Source organism: Pleurodeles waltl, chromosome 6 (assembly GCF_031143425.1).
Source record: "Pleurodeles waltl isolate 20211129_DDA chromosome 6, aPleWal1.hap1.20221129, whole genome shotgun sequence".
Lineage (NCBI taxonomy): Eukaryota > Metazoa > Chordata > Amphibia > Caudata > Salamandridae > Pleurodeles > Pleurodeles waltl.
In genome coordinates this window covers 278,466,637-278,487,766 of record NC_090445.1, presented here as the reverse complement: position 1 = coordinate 278,487,766, position 21,130 = coordinate 278,466,637, and the positions used below count along the sequence as shown (strand labels likewise).

Sequence of the window (21,130 nt, the reverse complement as noted above, 5' to 3'; positions counted from 1 at the left end):
GGGTACTTACCTGCAAACAGACCGGAACCGGGGCACCACCTTCTCTCCATTATAGCCTATGCGTTTTGGGCACCACTTTGAACTCTGCACCTGACCGGCCCTGAGCTGCTGGTGTGGTGACTTTGGGGTTGCTCTGAACCCCCAACGGTGGGCTACCTTGGACCAAGAACTGAACCCTGTAAGTGTCTTACTTACCTGGTAAAACTAACAAAAACTTACCTCCCCCAGGAACTGTGAAAATTGCACTAAGTGTCCACTTTTGAAATAGCTATTTGTGAATAACTTGAAAAGTATACATGCAATTGAAATGATTCAAAGTTCCTAATGTACTTACCTGCAATACCTTTCAAACAAGATATTACATGTTAAATTTGAACCTGTGGTTCTTAAAATAAACTAAGAAAATATATTTTTCTATAACAAAACCTATTGGCTGGATTTGTCTCTGAGTGTGTGTACCTCATTTATTGTCTATGTGTATGTACAACAAATGCTTAACACTACTCCTTGGATAAGCCTACTGCTCGACCACACTACCACAAAATAGAGCATTAGTATTATCTCTTTTTACCACTATTTTACCTCTAAGGGGAACCCTTGGACTCTGTGCATGCTATTCCTTACTTTGAAATAGCACATACAGAGCCAACTTCCTACAGTGCCCTTATTTCACCCATCTCCACGTAGCATCAAGACTATCACCACTCTGTTCAGGGCCTTACTGGGAAACCAAAGCAGTCCTGGCAATTTTGTCAGACCAGCCCCCACAAAAACTGCCGTTGAGTGCAAGTGTGAATCACTGTTTGGCCCCAGGAGGCTGGAAACGAGAGTGAGTGGATTATGCTGGCTTGCTGCTTTTGTTAGTGAGGGCAGATACTTCAGCACTCTTGTAAAACTGGCCCCCAGTTACAAAGCCGGACTCCACCCTTACAGCCTTCCCTTGACGTTGTTCCTCAGTTTGAGGAAGCACATCTGCGTGCAGCTCCTTTGTTTTTTTAAATAAAGGGTGGAGACAATATCACTTGGAGATGTTCATCTTTAAACAACATACCGCTGTGGACATGATTGGCGGAATCGATATAGCAAGTGAATTGATTCCTGTTGATTCAAGCAAATCCGTCTTCTGTAAAACACTGATTACAAACTGGCTCTTGAGAAACAGAGCATGCATCGCTTCAAACTGCACTCCAGGAGCAATTATGGGAGTATTTTAAACGGAGTCTACTGAAGAAACAAGCTGTGCCAAACTCGCAAAGGAGACGGTCGGCAAACTGACAACCAGCCATTCTAAACCTAGATTTTGTTATTAATTAACCAATTTGATCAATTGATGCAAGTTCAGAAACAAAGGGCATGCCCATCAGGGCGGACTGGACATCACCGAAGAACCCAGTTGATTGCAGCTATGCATGGGGGTGAATAGCAACACTGTTGCCACAGCTTGCAGATGGAATCATGGGTGTTTGAACCACTACGAGTTGTGAACTTGGCCGCATCACTACCATCCTGAATTGCTTCAGCCAGGACAGAGCAAAGTCTGTTAGGCACACCAGGAATTACTTGCACCACAGAATCTCAAAGGGCATGGGAGTAGCACCCAAACAAGCAGCTGGCATTGACGGAGCAGAGGGCTAGGCTGGTGGAGGTGAAGACTCTCTCGCCAAATGTTTCCTTTGTGGCAGTTTGTCAGTTAACCAGGGCTCCAGAGCAAGGTTTGGCTCAGGTCCCTAATAAGTTGTACATCAGTGCCTCATTAAATGAGAGAAGCGGCTCAGTAGAGGTCTCGCCATGTTGCAGGACCCTAGTAAGAACATTGCTTTTTAGCTCCATAGTGGGTAGCTGGAGATCAAGAACTTTGCCACCCTAGGCATAACCATAGCATAGGAAGTGGATTCCTCTGTGGCTGGTCAGGGTGAAAAAAGAACTGTCTGTGGAGAAGTATCAAGACCACTAGCCTCCCCCAAATCATTGTACAATTGTCATCATTGTAGAGTTGAGCCAACTTATCACCCTGGTCACACTCATCACAATCGGTGCCAATGAGGGAGTGGAAAGTGGGCTGCCTTGCCTGCGGTGTTGGTATTTCCAATGGAGGAAGAGACAACTTGCATGCATTTTGGCACAACTTTGGTTGAGGTTGGTTCGGCTTAGAATTTACACCAGAGGGAATGATTGGGTCCTCCTCCAGCATCAATGGAGTCAAATAGGCTTTGAGGAACATGGGTCCGGCACAGATCTTGGGACTAGAAGCAAAGTTGACAGTGGAGCCATAGGCAAGATGGACCTGGATGGTGAACCCGACAATTGTACTCTAGATGAAGAGACTTGTGGATCCTTGGGACCTTGAGGCGCACCAGAGGGAGTCTGTAGGTATCTGAAAAGCCGGAGCATTTCTGCATGGAGTTTTTTGATCTTAAGCAGACTGACCTAGAAACTCAGATTGTCCCGGCACAAGTTGCTGGAACTGCTCCCGAAGTTGGTCGACTTCAGAAGCAAGATCAAGAAGAGTAGTGCTGCCCCCACTCAGGAGAGGGAGTGGAGCAAGAGAGCAGAATCCTCCTTTGACTTTGTTTCTTTTTAGATTTACCAAAATGTTTGGAGCGTGACAAAGACTGGCTTCTTGAGCGGTTCCAATGACTCCAGGAATGAGACTGTGATTGAACCTTGGACAAGGAGTGTGACTTGGAGTGGCCTTGATGCAGAGTTGTCTCATGTTTGGAAACAAAGGGTTTCACTTCCCATTCCCAAATGGCCTTCGGATTCATCAGCCCTCAATTGCTGCTGGCCCTGGAATCAACCCCCTGCACCACAAGCATACCTTGGGGGGATCTGTCACAGATATTTGTTTGCGGCATTCCCTAGAGGGCTTGAAACCTGTAGTTTTTTGGGGTGACTTCTGCTGCATACTATGTTTCTGAGAGACTCGAAGGAAACTCCAAATCCACGTCTGGTGGTGTAAAAAGAAAGGAACAGACAGCATGTAGGAGAGGTGTCTACATAGCTGTCCACATCATTTCTGGAATGGTGCTAGTTTGGAGTCCCAGGGCACCAACTTCTGAAGCGCAGAGGTACTGAAAAAAAGTTTCCTGATCCAGTCTAATATCTGGGGAATATTCAAAAGACGAGCAATCAGTCGCTAGAAGTCCCTATCAGAAATGTGATTTTTATGACATATGTCTATGTTCCATATTAAAATGATCTGCATCTTCCTTTTAAACAGAGCTATAACCAGCTAAACCAGGAGTGTAGCAAAGTTGCACAGAAAAGGATATCGGCCCTAACAGATGTATGAAGAGGAAAACAGTTATGTCTAGCTGCGGTTATTTAGCATTGGTATCTTTCATAGATTCACAGTCAGACTGGGAACACTCGGTAGCCAATATTCTACAATAGTGTATCTTGACACAGAATCTTAGAAAAGCTACAGACGACATACAACCTATCAACCTCCTTTTATAACCCAAAGTATGGTCAATCAGAGAGGTATGCAGTCATCTCTAAACCCATCAAAAGCTACAAGTGCCAGATTTTTCAGAGTTTACCAAAATATTAACATTTATAATAAGTTGTTGCATGTACATCTATGGAAGCTATCACAACTAAACAATGCTGAAGCACTGCAGTTATACCTATGTATCTTTTTTTCTTTAGCATTGGAAGGGTCGTAGTTTAACACTTAAATACAGACCATAATTGCAGTAAATTACATACAATATAAATCTACATCATGTTATCATTATTATGAGTTTTGAAGAGAGCATGACTACCCACATGAGTGTCCTGGAACTGAAGGGAAAAGAGAAGGAACCTATTTTTTTGGAGGGGTGAGCAGAAGAGCCAGGTTTTTAAGATGCAAGAGGTGATTAGATAGATGTTCGAGATCTAGAGATAGCTGGTTCCAGAGAAAGTCTGCGAGAAAAGAAAAAGAGCGGCCAAACCAATGAGTTTTACATATGTTGGGAATCTCCAGATTTTTTTTCGTGATGATCTAAGAGTACGAATTGAAGGTAAAGGTTGAAGATATTTCCGAGGTACCTAGATCCAGATTGTTTTATGTCCACGGTAGGGAAGTTTTAAAAGCTGAAAGTTTCTTTATAGGAAGCTGATGACGAGGTTTAAGGTGTATAAAAACCGAAGATGAGGGAAGCAAATTAAGAATATGATGTGTTTTCGACTGCTTTAAGCCAGTGTATATAATAATTAGCTGAGCCCAGATATATTGCATTACATTAGTCTAAACGTAAGGAAATTGGTGTGTACATCTCACCTAGTCTGAGAGCAGAGGAAGGAATTTCTTCAGTGTACGTAGCACCGAGAAGTGTACATAGTACTGAGAAGCACGTTCTGGCCACCTAATTCACCTGGTTCTTAAATCACCTGGTTTTTAAAAGAGAGTTAGTGTCCACTAGGAAGCCAAGGTTTTGGGCTGATGATTCCAGGTTAAGAGTTGATCGGAGCTCTAGTAGCCACCATTCCGGTGACCACTGAATGGCTTGCTATCCAAAAAGTTTTTTTTTTATTTGCTGCTGAGCTTAAGGCACTTTGTTTGCATCTAGGAGGCAACTGTGCTGGAGGCGTGGTCAAACAGGCGAAGATGGCAGATGTGCATTAGCAACACTCACTTCTATACACCCTGCAATCATTGCTAAAACCTACCCTGGGGCTCAGCATCCATTTGCACACGACTGAGCAGTGGTGCAGACCAGCATAGACAGTAGGGCTCCCTGCTTGTCGTGGCTCCTGAGGTCCAGAGTCGAGCAAAGGGGACTACTCCTCGATCTGGGAATGCAATGCAGTGACAAAATGGCGGACTGCTGAATTCCCCGGAAGCGGGCGGCTCAGACCTGGTGATTCCCAGCTGGACTTGGGGTCTGGTACCTACACTTCGGGGTCAACAAAGCGAGGGAGCACTGCGTGCATTACCAGGTGGGAGCCCGGCTGCATGTGGACATTATTGGAGTGGCACGGACTGCCTCGTCACTTCCGTGGTGGCCTTGCCCCCCCCCCCCCACCTTGGCCAGGTCTAGCTTCAAGCGCTCACCCTCAACTCCCATGTGCAGTGACTAAATCCGGCTAATATGTGATGGCCCCCTGATCTCTCTCCGGACTCCAGCCTCTCACACCGGCTCTCCTGGCCTTGCGGGACAGTCCCTGACATCTCAACATACCTGACTCTGCAGGACAGGCCCGCGGACCAGTCACCGGAGGGCCTGACTGCACCAGAGCGCCCTCACCTGCTGTGATTTGGCGGTGGAGGTCCCCTGACGAACTGGTGAAATAGCGCCTCACTTGAAGGAGCCGTGCATCGGAGAGGCCCAGCCTATATTGCCTGGTAGGAGCCAGGTGGGCGTATTCACTATTGGAACGGCGCGGACTGCTCCGCCACCCCCGTAGCAGCCCTACCCCCTGCTCTTGGGCCTGGTCCGCTTTGGGACGCTCACCCTCTTCCCCGACTCAGCATCTTTATACACCCTAGCACGAGAAGGTATTTAGGGGTGACTTGCCCTTCTACTACAGCTCTTTCACCTGTTGCCGTGGGCCCACTGAAGGCTGCCCTGCCCCTGCACAGGGGGCGGTGGTGGTGGGGGAGCTGAGGGGCAGGGTGGGGGGATTCTCTGGATCCCAGGAGGGGTCTAGGCACTGAATGAGTGACTTACTGAGACAGAGATATTGGGGCCGGGGCTGTGGTACGATCGCACCCAGGTCCCGTCATTTTGTCTGACCCAGGGAAAGCCCATATATATTGATACCTCCTTGCCTGCCACGACTCCTACCCCCTCCCCCCGATACACCAATGTGCCTTTGACAACACTCCACGTCTTCTGCGGGGGACTTCTTCCACCTGGGGTCACCTTCATGAGCCAGCCTGCGCCCCAGCCAATGAGGCCTCCTGGATGACTCATAGGAAGTGCATTGATGAACACTGCCCTCATTCTAGACAGGACCGTGAAGAGTGTTCTTGTGTGCTGATCCCTCAGTTGCCACTAACAACAGCCCCCTGAGGCGGAGGGGCTGTGGGAACTGAAGACCTTGGTGTCCACGTCTGGGCACGGAAGACCGGACGTGCAGTCTCTGCTGCCTTTACTACTCTACAGAACATTCCTGACATCCTCGGTGCAGCGACTTTCATCCCACCATGGAACAAATGTCCTGGCACTGTCCTCGCATTTACTCAGGCTGCCATCACCTGATCTAGTGACTGCCTCCGCCAGTCTTTGCAATAGGGGAGAGTCCTCTCATAACTTCACTGTCCTGCCGTATCGAACCATGAGATGCCTGAAAACGCCTGTGTCAACCCTGTAAACACTGCAACCAGGCCCCCTTCCCTCCACAATTTTTGACACCCTCCAACAAGACCCATCTGCTATAACCTCGCAACCCCCACAGGACAGATTATACCAACTTCTGGCTGTCAGCGAAAACTCTTGCAAATCCTTGGAGATTGCCCGGAACTGTCCTTTCTCAGAGATTATCACTATAAACTAAAGGATTGAATAGCTGAGGGGGAACGAACTCTAGCTATAATCCAACCTCAAACCTCTGACAATGCACAAGCTATTCATAACCTGCAAGATCGAATCCGTACACTTGAAGAACTTGCCGATAACGCTGAAGGTGGCTAATGTCGGAGCAATATCTGAAAAATTGGCTTTCCAGAGGAGTTGGAGGAGAAAGACCCTCTACAATCCCTGGACACTTGGTTTCATTTCTCAGACCCCAATTCCTCTTCTCACTGGAATGGGGACACTGCGTTCCAGCATGATGCGAGCCACTCCAGGAATGCAGCCTCAGCACATGCTGTCAAAGCTCCTTGACTACCGGGACCAGGATGCCATGCTATGTGTGGCCCATCTGCAGGGCCCCTTCTTACTGAAGGATAAACATGTTAGGATATTCTTGGATTATACAATTGCAGTTCAATGCCAACAAACCATGTTTCTCAAAGCCAAGAGATGTCTCAGATAACTAGGGGTTCAATACCCCCTGCTTCAACCCGCAAGGCTCAAAATCATACATTAAGGCAAGACTCATTTCTTTGTTGAACCAAAGGAGACATGGGAATGGCTGGACAGAAACTCTGACACCTCCCTGCCATGCCCCAATGCCAGCACCTCTAGACAAGCCAGGCTAGAGGTGCTGGCACTGGCACAGGATCTGCTCATGGGGAGACTCCCTTGCACTGCAAACACCCCCACTGACAGTGCCAGATCTGGAGCAAATGATTGAGAATTGATAACAAGCTCTGGTGGCTGCTTCACACTTGAATGGGGAGACTGCTCATTCAGACATAGACAACGGTCTCCACATTTTCTCTACAGATGTTGACTTGAACTCGTTCCAGGTCTCCACCCTGCCTTCGCCTGCTCTCCCGTTGGTGACACCTCAGACAGCAGAAACATCTATTTCAGAGTGCTCCCTGCCACTCGCGTGAATGTTTGGCATTGACACACCTGCCATATTTCATGGCATTTATACTATTGGGCCCCACTGCACTAGCTCATTTTTAGGATGGCCTGTTATGCCCACTCTTATCATACATCATGGCTGCCCCCCACTTAGTATAATTCGTTCTCACCAACACCCGTTCTGTCTTTTGCGGAAGGCTCTCTTTGATTAAAATGACATGTTGCTCCCCTGTCCTTCAATGTTCCCCACTAAGAACCACAAAGGCACACACCGCTATCACAACATGACACTTATGCAGATGTGGCCAGAGGGGTACACTGAGGCATGTAAAACCCATGCACTGCATCACCGCCACCAGGCCCCACCACCCCTACAATGGCAACTGAAATCTCCACTAGATTCCTCACCCTTAATGTATGGAGCATGCATACTGCAATACTCCATTTAATCTTCTCCCAAATGGCACCATCCTGCAAGAGAAACACTACTTCTACGAAGTTGCCCCAACTCCAAAAACGATGACAAGGTTCCAATTATGCCACCACGTATTCGGCATACACCAGGGGCACATTAATATGGATTTGCCCAGGGGACTCACTTTTAGGCACTCAACACTATAATTGATAAAAGTGGGCAATATGTTTTTCTAGAGGGCAGCCTTAATAACCTTCCAGTTTTAGTCTGGTGCATATATGCGCCCATCGCTGACCAAGACACCTGCTGGATGATGCTTTCTGCTATTTTATCCCAGAAGACAATGGAGCCTTGGAGGGGACTACAACGGATCCTGGGAGGGGACTACAACTGTGTCCCTAATATTCAGCTAGATTGCTCCGACCTACCCCTTCCATGCTCTCCTCCGTACACACTTGAGCCGGTTTGCAGATTAGGAATGGCACTGGATGCTGGTGGATGCTTGGACAGCCCTCAACAGTACGACCTGTGTCTATTCCTTCTATTCCCCACCTGACAATCTATTCGTCTGACTAGACCACATACCGTGCTCCCACACACACACAGGCTGCTTACAAACTGCAGACTACCTAGGTCGGGTTGTTTCCGACCATGATGCCCACACTGTAGATTTACACTGGGGTACCCATCAACCTCCACCCCCACCTGGCATCTATCTTGTGAATGCTTAGAGCAGGACTATGCCTTCTGGGAATCTCAGACTTCCCACATTTGTAACTTCTATACTGAGAAGGATGGCACTGCCTCCAACAAACTCCTTGAATGTGACGCATTCAAGGTTGTCACCCATGGTATTTGCCTGGCAGGGGCTGCTGGAGTCCCTGTTGGAACGCCAAGCTGAACAGAACTCTTCCCATCTTTCTGTACTGGAAAGGATAACACCAGTGTTGTGTAGCTATTTTAGTCATGTTCTGAGTAAGTTGTTTTAGCCAACTAGGCCTGCAGCTGTGCAATTTCACCCGTTTACATTTTATTCGGCATTGCTTGATTTTTCTAGCAATAGCTTCATTGCGGTGCTGTTTTATTTCTCTCTATCTTATTGTTCTTTCGCCTAGGAAAGCATTGTGTTCTTAGTGGGACATATGGTTCACTTTGTGCTTTCTCCAAGGCTACAGTAAGATAGGCTTGCCGACAAACGTGGTATGCTGTGTGTCCAGCATTCACGGAAAAACAAACACTAATACGTGGGGACCATTTCTTAGAATGTCAGTTGTTTTATTATAAAACACCCCTTAGTCCCAAACACGTTAGAGGGTGATTCCAGCCAATGACCACGACTGTATGCTGATGGCTGCAAGCTTCATCACAGCTACCTGCTTAGACGACCGAGCCCTGATCCAGATGGGGACGGTGTCTCTTTAGACTTCAGGCCCTTTCTTCAGGTATGAGGGATGATATTCTCCCAGGGGGAAACCCAAAGGACAGATTAGCCTTAGTATGCTGTGCTCATACTTAGGGTAGGTGAGGGACTATAGATCCACTCCCCTTTTTAGACAGCATGGTAGGACTGTTCTTGTGTTTTACATTTTTAGTCACATGCCTGCTCCTATTATTATCTTTTATTATTCTCATCATTGCTAGGCATATGCTTTTATCTAAGATGCAGATATTTTATTAAATGCTTGTTTAAATATATTCTGCCTCTGTTGTCTTTGCCTGATTGAGATCTTAGTAACTGAGAGAACAGGATACGATCTGATGTACCAAGATTCCCTGGGGAGTCTATCTTACCATGAGGTCAGTTGCCACAATCATCAGGTGTCACCTGGCGTGGAATTGTACTCAGTACCCACAACATAGGCGATTCTACTGGCCAAATCCAGTAGCCTCATTACCCTAATGAGAACCTACGAGACACCAGCGTGCCTCTCTCTTGGAGCACTTGAGCTGCTTCAACTTCACCGCCTATGTGGCTAAATCTCATATGAAAGGTAATAAATTGGGACTCATCTTTGCTTGGCTGATCTGCCAGGAACAGAGGGAAGCCCCCATCCTTGAACTCTGTTCTCCTTTTGGTGTAGTGCTCTATACGCAACATGACATCCTCACAGCATTCCACAGTTATTACTCCCATATGTGCAAAACATCTAGTGTGGACCACCGGGATATTACAGAATTGTTCCTTGAACACCTTCCTATTTCTAGCATTGACGCAACTATCCATATCGCCTTGGACACCATTACAGCCATGGCTGATGTCAAACAGGCGATCCAGGACTTGACCAGGAATAAAACCCCGGGCCCAGACGGACTACCCATTGAACATTACAATACGTAAATCAAAACGTTTGAACCTCGTCTAGCTACTATATACAATCAGAACCTACGGCTGGGTGAATTACCATCCTCGCTCAAGGAGTCCTTGCTTGTCTCCATTCCCAAACTCCACTAGGATATTAGTGATATAACATACTACTGCCCCATTGCTAGTTAGAGGACAGATTACAAGATCTTGGGAAATGTATGATCTGCTCAGTATGCCCAAATCCTGTCAGATCTCATCCATTAGGATCAAAGCAAGCTTGTCCCTGGACGCAGCACATCCCACAACCTTCGGTGCCATTTCCACATTCTGAACATTTTTATAGACCTTGACTCTTTGTTCATTTAATTAAATTGAGGAAATGGACGCTGCAGGATTTCCCTGCAGAAGCTGCAATTGCCAATTGATGAGGGGGTGATGCGTGCCCACTTCTTTAACATGCACTTCCTGGCAGCTCAACTACAGTCGGTAATCGGATGGATAGCTGGCCTAAACCTTGGTGAAACCGGTCATCACTCCCCTCCCGCACTGTCATCAGAGGCCTCCTGCTCCCGGGGTTGTTAACTGACTCTCTTTGTTCACTCTAAGTACATATTGCCTCTAAGTGTCTCCGCAGGCTTGTCACTCTTACAAGACGTCATCCCATTTGATCCGAGTTTCCCCTGGTAGGCCTTTCACGCTATCCAGGCTCATACTCTGCTGGGACATTGCATAGCTGGCAGAATGGTTCACTCAACACAGCTGGTGATTGGTTTTTGAACAGTCACCTGCTCTCATTTCTGCAGCTTCAGACGAACTTTGACCTTCCGGCTGGTCAATTCCTTACCAGTTGCCAACTTTCACAAAACCGGCTGTAGAAGACTAGGGATGAAGAACCCCTCATTCATGCTGTGTTACAAACCATACTTGCCATGGGTGATGGCTGACGTGGCTCTACAAAGCGATCTGTAGTCACATCAGTATCTCATTGGGCCCCTTCCACCTTGCACACTGAATGGGAAGACGACATAGGGAGGGTGTTACATGACAAGGAATGGGCTTGGGCACTGGCGTTCCCACACAATGTCTCGAGAAATGTGAGGTTTAATAATATACAGTTTCATGTTTTACACCATGCCTATTTAGCCCCATCACAACTTAATAGACCTGCCCCCGCTGTAGGTCGGATGAGGCAGATCTTTGTTATGGTCATGCCCGCTCTTCACACCTTCTGGCAAGGTATACATTCCATATTACAGGACGTCACCAAACTTCCTGACCTTAACTCTTGGGAGGCTTGCGCCCTTGGCATTTTAAAATGTAGGAAACACCACATTGTCCATACCCGTTTTGCTAGCTCAGCCCTGTTATTAGCTAAAACAACACTTAACCTACACCGGAAAGCACCCACCGGCTGCCGTTAGAGACATGGTAGTGAGCGATAGTGGGGAGCTGCAGAGGGTACAGCTCTCCGTTATGAAGAATCCCAAAGCATTCACAGACGTTCTATCCCTCCTGCATGTGACACATGTCTTTCACAGTTTCTACACCTCATTCCCTCAGATGACCAACCACCGGACTCCACCTCACTGGCTTCTTCTGTGTGAGCCATCTGGACACGCACTCCCCTATCCACTCTCACACATCACCCGAGACTACACAGAAGTAGCACTCCATGTCTCCCGCACAACATCCCTTTGTCACACGCTGACTTTGATACCGGACATTGTACTCTTTAGTCGGATATTATCCCGCCATGCACAACTGTTCCATCATTAGCAATTTAGCCTCTGACCCCACCTCATACTCTTTTTACCGATTATGTTTTTTGATATTTTATTCTAAGAAGTGATTTATGTTCTGAAGGAACTCCAATTGGTAATTGTAATGCATGTACCACTCACTAATTCTAGTACTGGATGTTATTATTCCGGCCTGTATATGAGCAAATTATACTGTGTCGTTGACTTCGAATTTTCTTTTTTGAACAATGGAAAATCCCAATAAAATATATTTTAAAAAATAGGAGGCAACTGTGCTCATGCAAGACCAGTAATTCGATTTGGCCTGTGTGGTTCTTTGGAAAAGGAAACAATAATTTGTTTTATCATCGTAGTCCGGCATTTTCTCAAATCGAAAAGATTGAACTACAGAGGCTAATGGTAGTAGGTAAGTATTGAATAATATGGTGCTGATGGAAGAGGCCTGTCAGACACCACATTTTATTGAGGTGCGTTCTGCCATAAATGGCGAAAGGATGACCTTTTGAGAACATAAATAAAAGAAAGCCTCTAACCATCTGACTGCATTTTTGCAGACACCAATTCCAAAAAGACTGTGGAGTAAGGTTGCGTGAAAGACTTTCAAAAGCTGATGAAAATTAAGAAAAATGAGGGTTAACCAAAAGTCCTTGATCAAATTTCATTATAATATATGTAGCAGAAGGTGGGAATAAGGTTCACCGTTGCATATAAATGGCATAAATCTGTTTATCTTACCACTGTCTCAGCCTTCAAGTTTGTTGATAGAGTAATGCTCGCAAAGAAAGATGGTAGTGCGTTTCCATGTGGCTACATTGCATGTGTCTTTAAGACTTATTCCAGCACATACATCTGCTATAGCAGCCAATCCTTTCATGGAATAAGCATGTAATTTGCCATTGCTAGGTCTTCCCATGGTCCCATCAGCAAAAACAATGCAAGGTCTGAGAACCTGTGAATAGGATCAAAGGGTGGTTTCTTTTATAGTTTTAGTGTTTAGCTCCCATATCGGAGAACTCATCGACATTAGGGAAAAGTGTTGAAACAAAGCTCTCATGAAGTCCTTGATTATCCTCTCTCAGAGTAAAGATGGTTGACCAGATGCGCTTAAATAATGGAAAACTGCTGACAAAGTAACTCTGATAGAAGAAAACCTCAATCCTGCTTATGCTCGATGCAACAGCTAAGGGAGTATTTGGTAAGTCAACATCTTTAAAGGTTCCAAATTCTTGACTTGAGTCCAAAAGAAGAACGTCTTCCACTTCAGGTTGTATGACTAAAGAGTGAAAGGTGTTCTATCAGCTTTTAACAATTTCCTGCAGTCATCAGGAATGTCTAAAGTACCAAATTCTAAGTCTTGAGGAGCCAAGACTTTAGCTGGAAGTAGCGAGGATCGTGATGTAGAATCAGGACATTAAAAACATGCCAAGAGAAGCAGATTCTACTTGAGTTGCACTGTATTTTGTACTAAAATGTTACACAGTTCTAAAAACCACAGCTGTCTCAGTCACACTGGGCATCATTGTCGCCCTCCAGGACTCCCTTCTTATCTGTAAAGAAGTCTGAGAATTAATGGGATTGGAGAAAAAGCCAAACGCTTGTCCCCTGGATCCTGGACAAGAACCACTGCTTGCATAGCAAGGACTCCTGGGATTTTGATATGTTCCAAACATGTCCAAATCCGTAGTCCCTTTCTGATTGAAAATGAGATTCAGTTGACTCTCATGCAACTCCCACTCATGAGTGTCTGTAATTTGATGACATAGAGAACCAGAATACGTATTCCAGGTACATGTTCCACATATTGGTCTACTCTGTTCTTCAGTGCCCATAACTAAAGACTCTGAGCTTCTTATGGCAAAAGGAGGAGCCTTGTTAACCTTCCCCTGCCCCTTGCAGATGTAGTGCATTGTTGTACTGATGTCCATACGAATCAACAACTGAAAATTCTTAACCTGAAGAGGAAACGTCTTGAGGGCCTATCTCACTTCCCTGATTTCTAAAAGGTTGATGTGAAGACTGGACTCCAACTGAAACCATTTCCCAGTGGCACATGTGCCATTCAACTACGCTCTTCAAACTATTTGCATCTGTTTACAAATTAGAAGAAGCTTTGTGGGAACTAATAACAGACGTTTTAAAAGGTTGTCCCCCTTTACCCACCATGTGACCTTTTAATTAATTTTGTGACATATTTCAATTTTCTCCTTTTTTGACACCGCTGAGTATTTCATTCTTCTTGAAGTAGTGTCATCTTCAGATGATACTGAGGAACAAAAGGATACATAACGACATGCATCCTATCAGCACTTTCAATTTCCTTACAGCTACCCTGTTCTGTCACTAAATATGAGACACTATGTGCTGGAAGTTTATATAAGAAAAGGGCTGATGTTTGCCCACAGAAACAATATAGAATTTGAAGGGTCCAGAACTGTTTTCCTTGCATTTATTGCCTATCCTAGAGAAGAAAGGAGAGAGATGCTGTGTTTTGCACCACTGCCGAAGCTTGAACATAGGAGGGAACCTTGATCAGCCAATCGTCCAAATACTGGTAGATGCCAACTTAACCAAGTTTTTACCGGACTTGTACAATTGCTAAAAATTCATGGTGCTGATATCAGAGCACATGGGAGCACTCTGAACTGATAATGCACACAGTCAGCCCTTACGCACTGAAATCTTCTGTGATTTTGATGAATGGTATATTGAACTAGGTGTCCGCTAGGACAATTACCATATGCAATCTGTATGTTTTGAACTTGTCAAATTCATATACAATTTTTATTTTTTTTAAAGAGCTTATGAAAGAGGCAGAATTAGTGACCTTTAGCTAGATATCACATAAAAACACAGGACATGCTAACAAAATGCATTCATTAAACTTAACCAACGCCTTCGGTTATCTAGAACTGTTATTGATAATCACTCTAAACTCTTGAATATGGATTAGGATGAATACTGAAATACGGTGAACCATGTACTTTAAGACAAACCATACCTATCCAGTTTTACAATTTCACAGATGCATCAAACATTACACTGTACTCTCCTGATTTATCTGTGAAAAAGAGCTGTCAACATCAATATGTAGCATGAAGGATTATTGAAATATCACAGTTACAGATCGTTCAGTTGGATCACATATAGATAACCTTATGTTTAGTTTGACACCTCTTACCTCAACTAAATGGTTGTCTGGTCCATACAACTCTTTATCCAACTCAATAACTAAGCTTTTGAAGAAAGAGGAAAACTTCCTTTTTAGTTTACTAGTCTGAAAAATACAAAGGGTGGCAAGGGAAGACAAATAAGGATCATTTAGATGAAATGTATGGATAGATAAAGAAACCAAAATATGTTTGAAATCTTCATTCAGTACCTTTAACTAAATTGCCTACTAATATACCTTCTCCAAAAGCTGCGTGGCTAAAACAGTGTCAGAAGAAATGCGATACAAATGAGTATTAACGGTTTACAATTGTCATCCATTATTATTACTTATTACATTATTTTTTTATATATGGAATAAAGTTCTTTCTACATTGCAAGTGAGCAAGGAATTCCATGTCCAAACAAAGGAACGAGACCAAAGTTCCTTCATAAGGTCATGAAATTTCAAGGTCACTGGCAATATTTCTTTCATATAGTAGGAGGTATTGCATTCTGCACAATAACTGGCAACAGATTCACAAGCACATCACTGCCCACTAATAAATTCTTGGGCCCAGATTTAAGGGGGCCCAGCACCTCCTTGCACCACATTAGCGTCATTTTTATTGATGCTAATGTGGCCAAATGAGGCCAAAATCGCAGCGCCAAATTTGCAAAGTGGCACATTGCATGAATTGCACCACTTTGTAACCCCTTGCGCCACATTATGCCTGTACCAGGCATAATGTATGCAAGGGGAGGCTGAAAAAATGGCGCTAAGAAATCTAAAAGATTTCTTAGCACAATTATTTCAGCATTTTCAACACCTGCTCAGAGCAGGCATTAAAAAGGGGCACACCATTGGTTACAATGGGCACCTATGTACTGTTCAGGGTTGGCGCGAACCCTGAACAGCACATCAATAGCGTCAAAAATATTGATGCTATTGTCCCCTACCCTGCGCCATGGTGTGCCGTATTTTAAATAGGGCGCACACGTGGTGGCGGGAGGGGGTTGCTAAGGGTCTCACGAAAATCTGCCCCTTGGTCTCTTACTCTTACTAATTCAAGTAATCTTTTAGATGTAAACAATGTAAAATAAATGCAGAATCTTCTTTGTTAAAACACACACAATACACAGGTTGTAATTTCTGGCTACATATTTGCATAAGTGACTTAGGGGCATATTTACAAGCCCTAGCGCTAACTTGCTCTTCCCTAGTGTCATTAAGGCTGCGTTAAAGAGGCCTTACACCAGCGTAGTATTTACAAAGTGGGGGCACCACTTTGTAAACCCTTGCGCCACATTATGCCAGTGCCAGGAATAATGTACGCAAGAGGGGCAACTTGAGCTGCCCTACCGTCATTAAGACAGCATTAAGGAGACCTTTCTCCCGCTCCATATTTGTAAACTCTTGCGCCACATTATGCTGCACCAGGTATAATGTGTGCAAGAGGGGCGTTCCGACGCAGGGAGGCCCGAAAAAATGGCACAGTGAAATTTGCTAGATTTCACTGCACCGTTTTTTCATCATTTTCAACGCCTACTCAGAACAGGCATTAAAATGACATACCCATTTTAATCAATGGGCCTCCCTGTACTTTGCTGCACTAGTGTCAACATTTTTGACTCTAGTGCAGCAAAGCACCACAATAATGTAAAAATTGTGACGCTATTGTCCTAAAGACTGCCATGGCAGTGCCCTGACCCAGGCGTTAAAAAACAGCGCAAATCCAGCTCGGCGCCATGTTTTAAGGCCCGCCTCCTCCTGTGCGTCATTTTGACGCCAGAGGATAAATAAGGGGTACATGCCTTAGAGTCATTTTTTGCATGGGAACGCCTACCTTGCATGTAATTTGTGCAAGGTAGGTTTTCACGTACAAAAAATGACTCAAACCCCATAACTTTGGCGCTAGACAGGTCTAGCCTCAAAGTATAAATATGAATTTGCGTTAAAAAAAAAATGACGCAAATCCGGTGCAAACAGAGTATAAATATGGGCCCTTGTTCGTTAATGACTGCCCTCCTCCAGTCTTTACTGGTCTACGGTCTTTTTGGTTGGTCAGAATTCACTGCAAAGACAATGGGCCTTCTTCAGAAAGAATATTTGTACACTTACAAACGTAGACGTATTTCTTTGTACTTGTGAAAATATATGACCTTTGGGAATTCACATGCTCATTCATACATGTGTAAACATATGACTCGTAATTGTGTAGTTATATGATTTTTAGGAATTCACAAACATTTCCAGAACTAAGCCTGGAAAACTGTGCTAGTTAGTTTTCCAGATGTACTAGTGGGAATTATATCGTCTATTTGCATGACATGGACTTAAATGCAAGAGTAACTCTGCAAAGGCAGAAACAATGTCTGCTGCAAAATTGCACTTTTTTTATTCCCCACAGAGAAATTATTTTCCTTCTGAAGAAACCCTCTTTCGTGCCCCCACTAAAGTTGTATGTGTTTCCCTGTTCCCATCCTGTGAGAAGTGCTGCTCCTGGCCTCTGCTAATCATGTCCTGGCTGAGAAAGGGTCCGAGAGGAGTTTGTGAATGCCACAAACTCAGTTTTAGGCATCCACAAACTCTTAAGGTAAACCATGACCAAATTCTGCCCCTCCCAAACCCTATGAGTTTACTACTGCGTAGTTGTATAAAGTAATGGTACACATTTAGAAAGTCGTTAAACTGTTACATCAACAGGTATCCTATTATTGATTCATGAGAGGCGTAAATTTAGCCATTTTCGACCATAAATGGAGGTTTACAGAAGCAAATTACTTTGTGATTCAGGCCTTGTCTCTACTGGATGATCGTTGAAGGATATGGCCAAAGTGCTACTATGTAAAATTAAAAAGGAAAGGCAACAAAAGAATTATGAATCATATGTGCCTTATTTACATGTTTTTTGATTGGCAGATGCACACTACTGCTAGGGTACTCAAAGTTACTCCCCACCCCACAGATTTTTGTTCTGAAGAAAATCTTTTTCCTCTTTCAGAGGGCCTGACAGCAGTACTCTTCCACAAGGCCACTCCTCTCACCCCATTTATTTTTTAGATATTGTGCTTAATTTTTGGTAATTTCATTTACTATCTTTTAACAGTAATGTAAACTTACAAGGAAAAGACCATATTGCCAGAAGTGTATTATGATGTGTACACATGCAGCAATCTTCGAATATTTTTTCTTTCACAAAGCATTGTCATGATTGGCAATATGTGCTCATGTGCCATGGTGCAACAGCTGCCCATCGTGAAACAGTTTTCTCATCAAGCAATAAAGAAAACATATTCAGAGAAGGCCCCAGCTGCATCCACACGCAAGTTGATGAACCACTAGACGTTTTAAAATAATTTTATCTAATGATTCACAAAAAGTAAAAGCCAATATCGTATCCCTCACATTTTAAAGGTGAGGTGTGAGAAAGTGGGTATTAGGTGAGAGGGATGGAAGCCCCTCTCATATAATAAACTCAATCTTTGCCAGGGTGAACCACAAAAAGTCGCTAAAATAACATGTGCTTAACCATCTGGTAGCCTGGCAGAAAAGCAATCAGGCTTAACTAAGAGGCAATGTGTAAAGTATTTATGCAGCACACAAACAATAAGAAATTGAAAACACAACCCACAAAAAGGTTCCTTTGTGTGCTGTGGGCAAGCATAAGTATAAGTGTGGCAGGGTACAGCTCCGGCCCCAGATATCCTAGCAGGATGGCCCATCCTGTCCTCACCTAGTCTCCTTTGTATCACTGTCTGGGAGGAATACACAAACCTCAACAGCAGAGCCATTCACAGTCATTTGGCCTGGCGGAAAACACAAATGGCTAGGACAAGACAATGGCAACTTTCTAAAAGTAAAAAGAACAGCTGATGGACGGAATGCTGAACAATGCAAACATTCACCCCTAGTCACAGAGATCTGGGTTTAATCCATTGTTTCTTTGCTCACCACGCCACCACAGTTTGGACACAGCCATATGCGAATCAGTCTTGACCCTGTTCTTCATGGGAACAGTCCAGCCCGGACTGCCAAGCCAAGTCCTCCCTGGACCGGAAACAAGCATCCTAGAACCGGTTTCAGGGTATCACCCTTCATCAGCTAGGCTAGCTTGAATCCAGTGGTGCAGTGAGCACGGGACCCACGTCTGGGCATACCCTTCCCACTTGGGGAGACAAATGCAAAAAGAACAGACATGGGTCTCGGGCTTCCTGTGCCACTGGATTCAAGCTAGCTTGTCAATAGAAGTGATCTTCTTTGTAGGGCCTGTTTAAATGAAGATTGAGAAATTAGCATACATCAGAATTCTTTACTTTGCGCTCCAAAAGATCCACCTTATGCTGTGACTAAGCTCACACACTGCCATTTAATCTTCACCTTTTCACCTCTGTTTCAGCACCCAGAAAAGAAGGGAATTACATTGCAAATCTGGCATTAGGACATCAGCACCAGGGATTGTGAGCTGTGTTTTGCATTTAGCAGACTGATGCAGCACAAGGTGAAAAGAATATATGTACCTGATGTTCAATTAGAATTATTGAATGCATGCTGCCAACTAGGAATTTTTTAAGAAATCCTTTTATTTAACAGTTGCTTAGCATTCACTGACAGATTCAAATAATCAATGTCCCGACTAGCATTACAATGAGAAAAGCATAACACGTCCTTGACATCCAATAAAGTCAAAGAGTTGGAAATGGCATACAATTGTACAACAGTCACAGCGTAGTATAGTTCAGGATATGCTCTAAACCCCTTCATGTGCCTAGCATTGGCACGACTATGACACCCCCTTATTGTCTACGGTATGTAGTTCATTGGCCCGAAACCTTTTCCCATTTTATCAGACTCTAACAATAACTTTCAATGCAGGTAATAGAGTCTCCGGAGAAATAAGCAACCTGAAATTCAAAGAAAGCATTTTTTTTTATTCTTTACCCATCTGTGTGTTTTTGTAAATAATAAAAGGGACACATTTTTTATTTTTTATTTTCACATCCTCAGTTCAGTGGCATCCATGCACTTACTGAGTCCCTTAGCCTCAACCTTGGAGAGGTGCAATTCAACAGTATCTTTTTTGCTGATGCAACTGGACACAAAGTGAAAAAATCATAATTTCAGATTCTCTGTAAGTTCTTTTATGTCTATTGATGGTTAGTAGCCAGTGTGCTTGTTTGATTTTGAATTCTACATGTGGATTCTGACGAGATTATAAAAAAGCATGCTAAAGCAGGGATATATCAGACTGTGGCTTATTACTGTATTTATATCAAAGAAAGTTAAGGAAGCCTTCACAACCTCTTCATTTATCTACCACTAAGGTGGTCTGTCCGTTTCTCATCACACATTCACACCACGAGTTCTCATTTAGAGTGACATCACGGTTCCATTAACAGTGTTGCCTCAAAGGATACACCTGGTATTAATTCAGAGTTACGTAGGGTCGCCCAATTTCTTAGAAAATAAATACTGACCATTTGTTTTCTTGTTTTGCTGGTAAAGAAGAGCCAAGAGCTACTAGGTGGACAATATTTTGTGTAAAATCATCAAGATTCTTTGGAAACATGGCAGTTATCCCACTGTTTGCTTAAAACATCATTCTGAAGCTATTTGGGCAGCTTTCATTTTTGTTTGTAACTTTTTTTCAAGTGTTTGCTTTTTAGTTTCATGCTTACAAAGAGAAAAACATACAGTATTTTAATGTTTTTCCCTAATATTTTTACCGTCGTGGACATTAAAATACAGCCCAGGCCAGTAAAAACAAAAAAACAGCCAGGTAGCAGCCCTGTTTGGGAATAATTTGGAGAAACATTGTTTCAGTGAGTTATTAGGCATGGCGAAGAGTTTGCACAAGCTTTTTGAGGTATCTTGTGCTGCATGCATGTCCTGATATTTCAAACCGAATACATAATCCTCCATTCCGGTGTAAATTTATGAGGAAAATAATTTCTCTCAAATATTTTTGAAAACCTCTGTCTTCTCTTTCTTAAATATCGGCATGGATCTGTCTTTCAATATGGATTTCCCAAGCATTTGTTCAATGTTAATATCATATGACTTAAGAATACTGCTATCTTGTCCCACTAGGATAGT

At 43.9% G+C, this 21,130-nt stretch overlaps 1 protein-coding gene across 1 annotated transcript in view; it reads right to left on the bottom strand.

Moving 5' to 3' along the window:
* The window catches only part of SMARCD2 (SWI/SNF related BAF chromatin remodeling complex subunit D2), a 631,810-nt gene that overhangs the window by 363,598 nt on the left and 247,082 nt on the right, over nt 1-21,130 (bottom strand). The window contains exon 6 of the mRNA XM_069238057.1: nt 15,065-15,160. Coding sequence (XP_069094158.1) covers nt 15,065-15,160 — 96 coding nt within the window. The remainder of the gene's footprint in view (nt 1-15,064; nt 15,161-21,130) is intronic.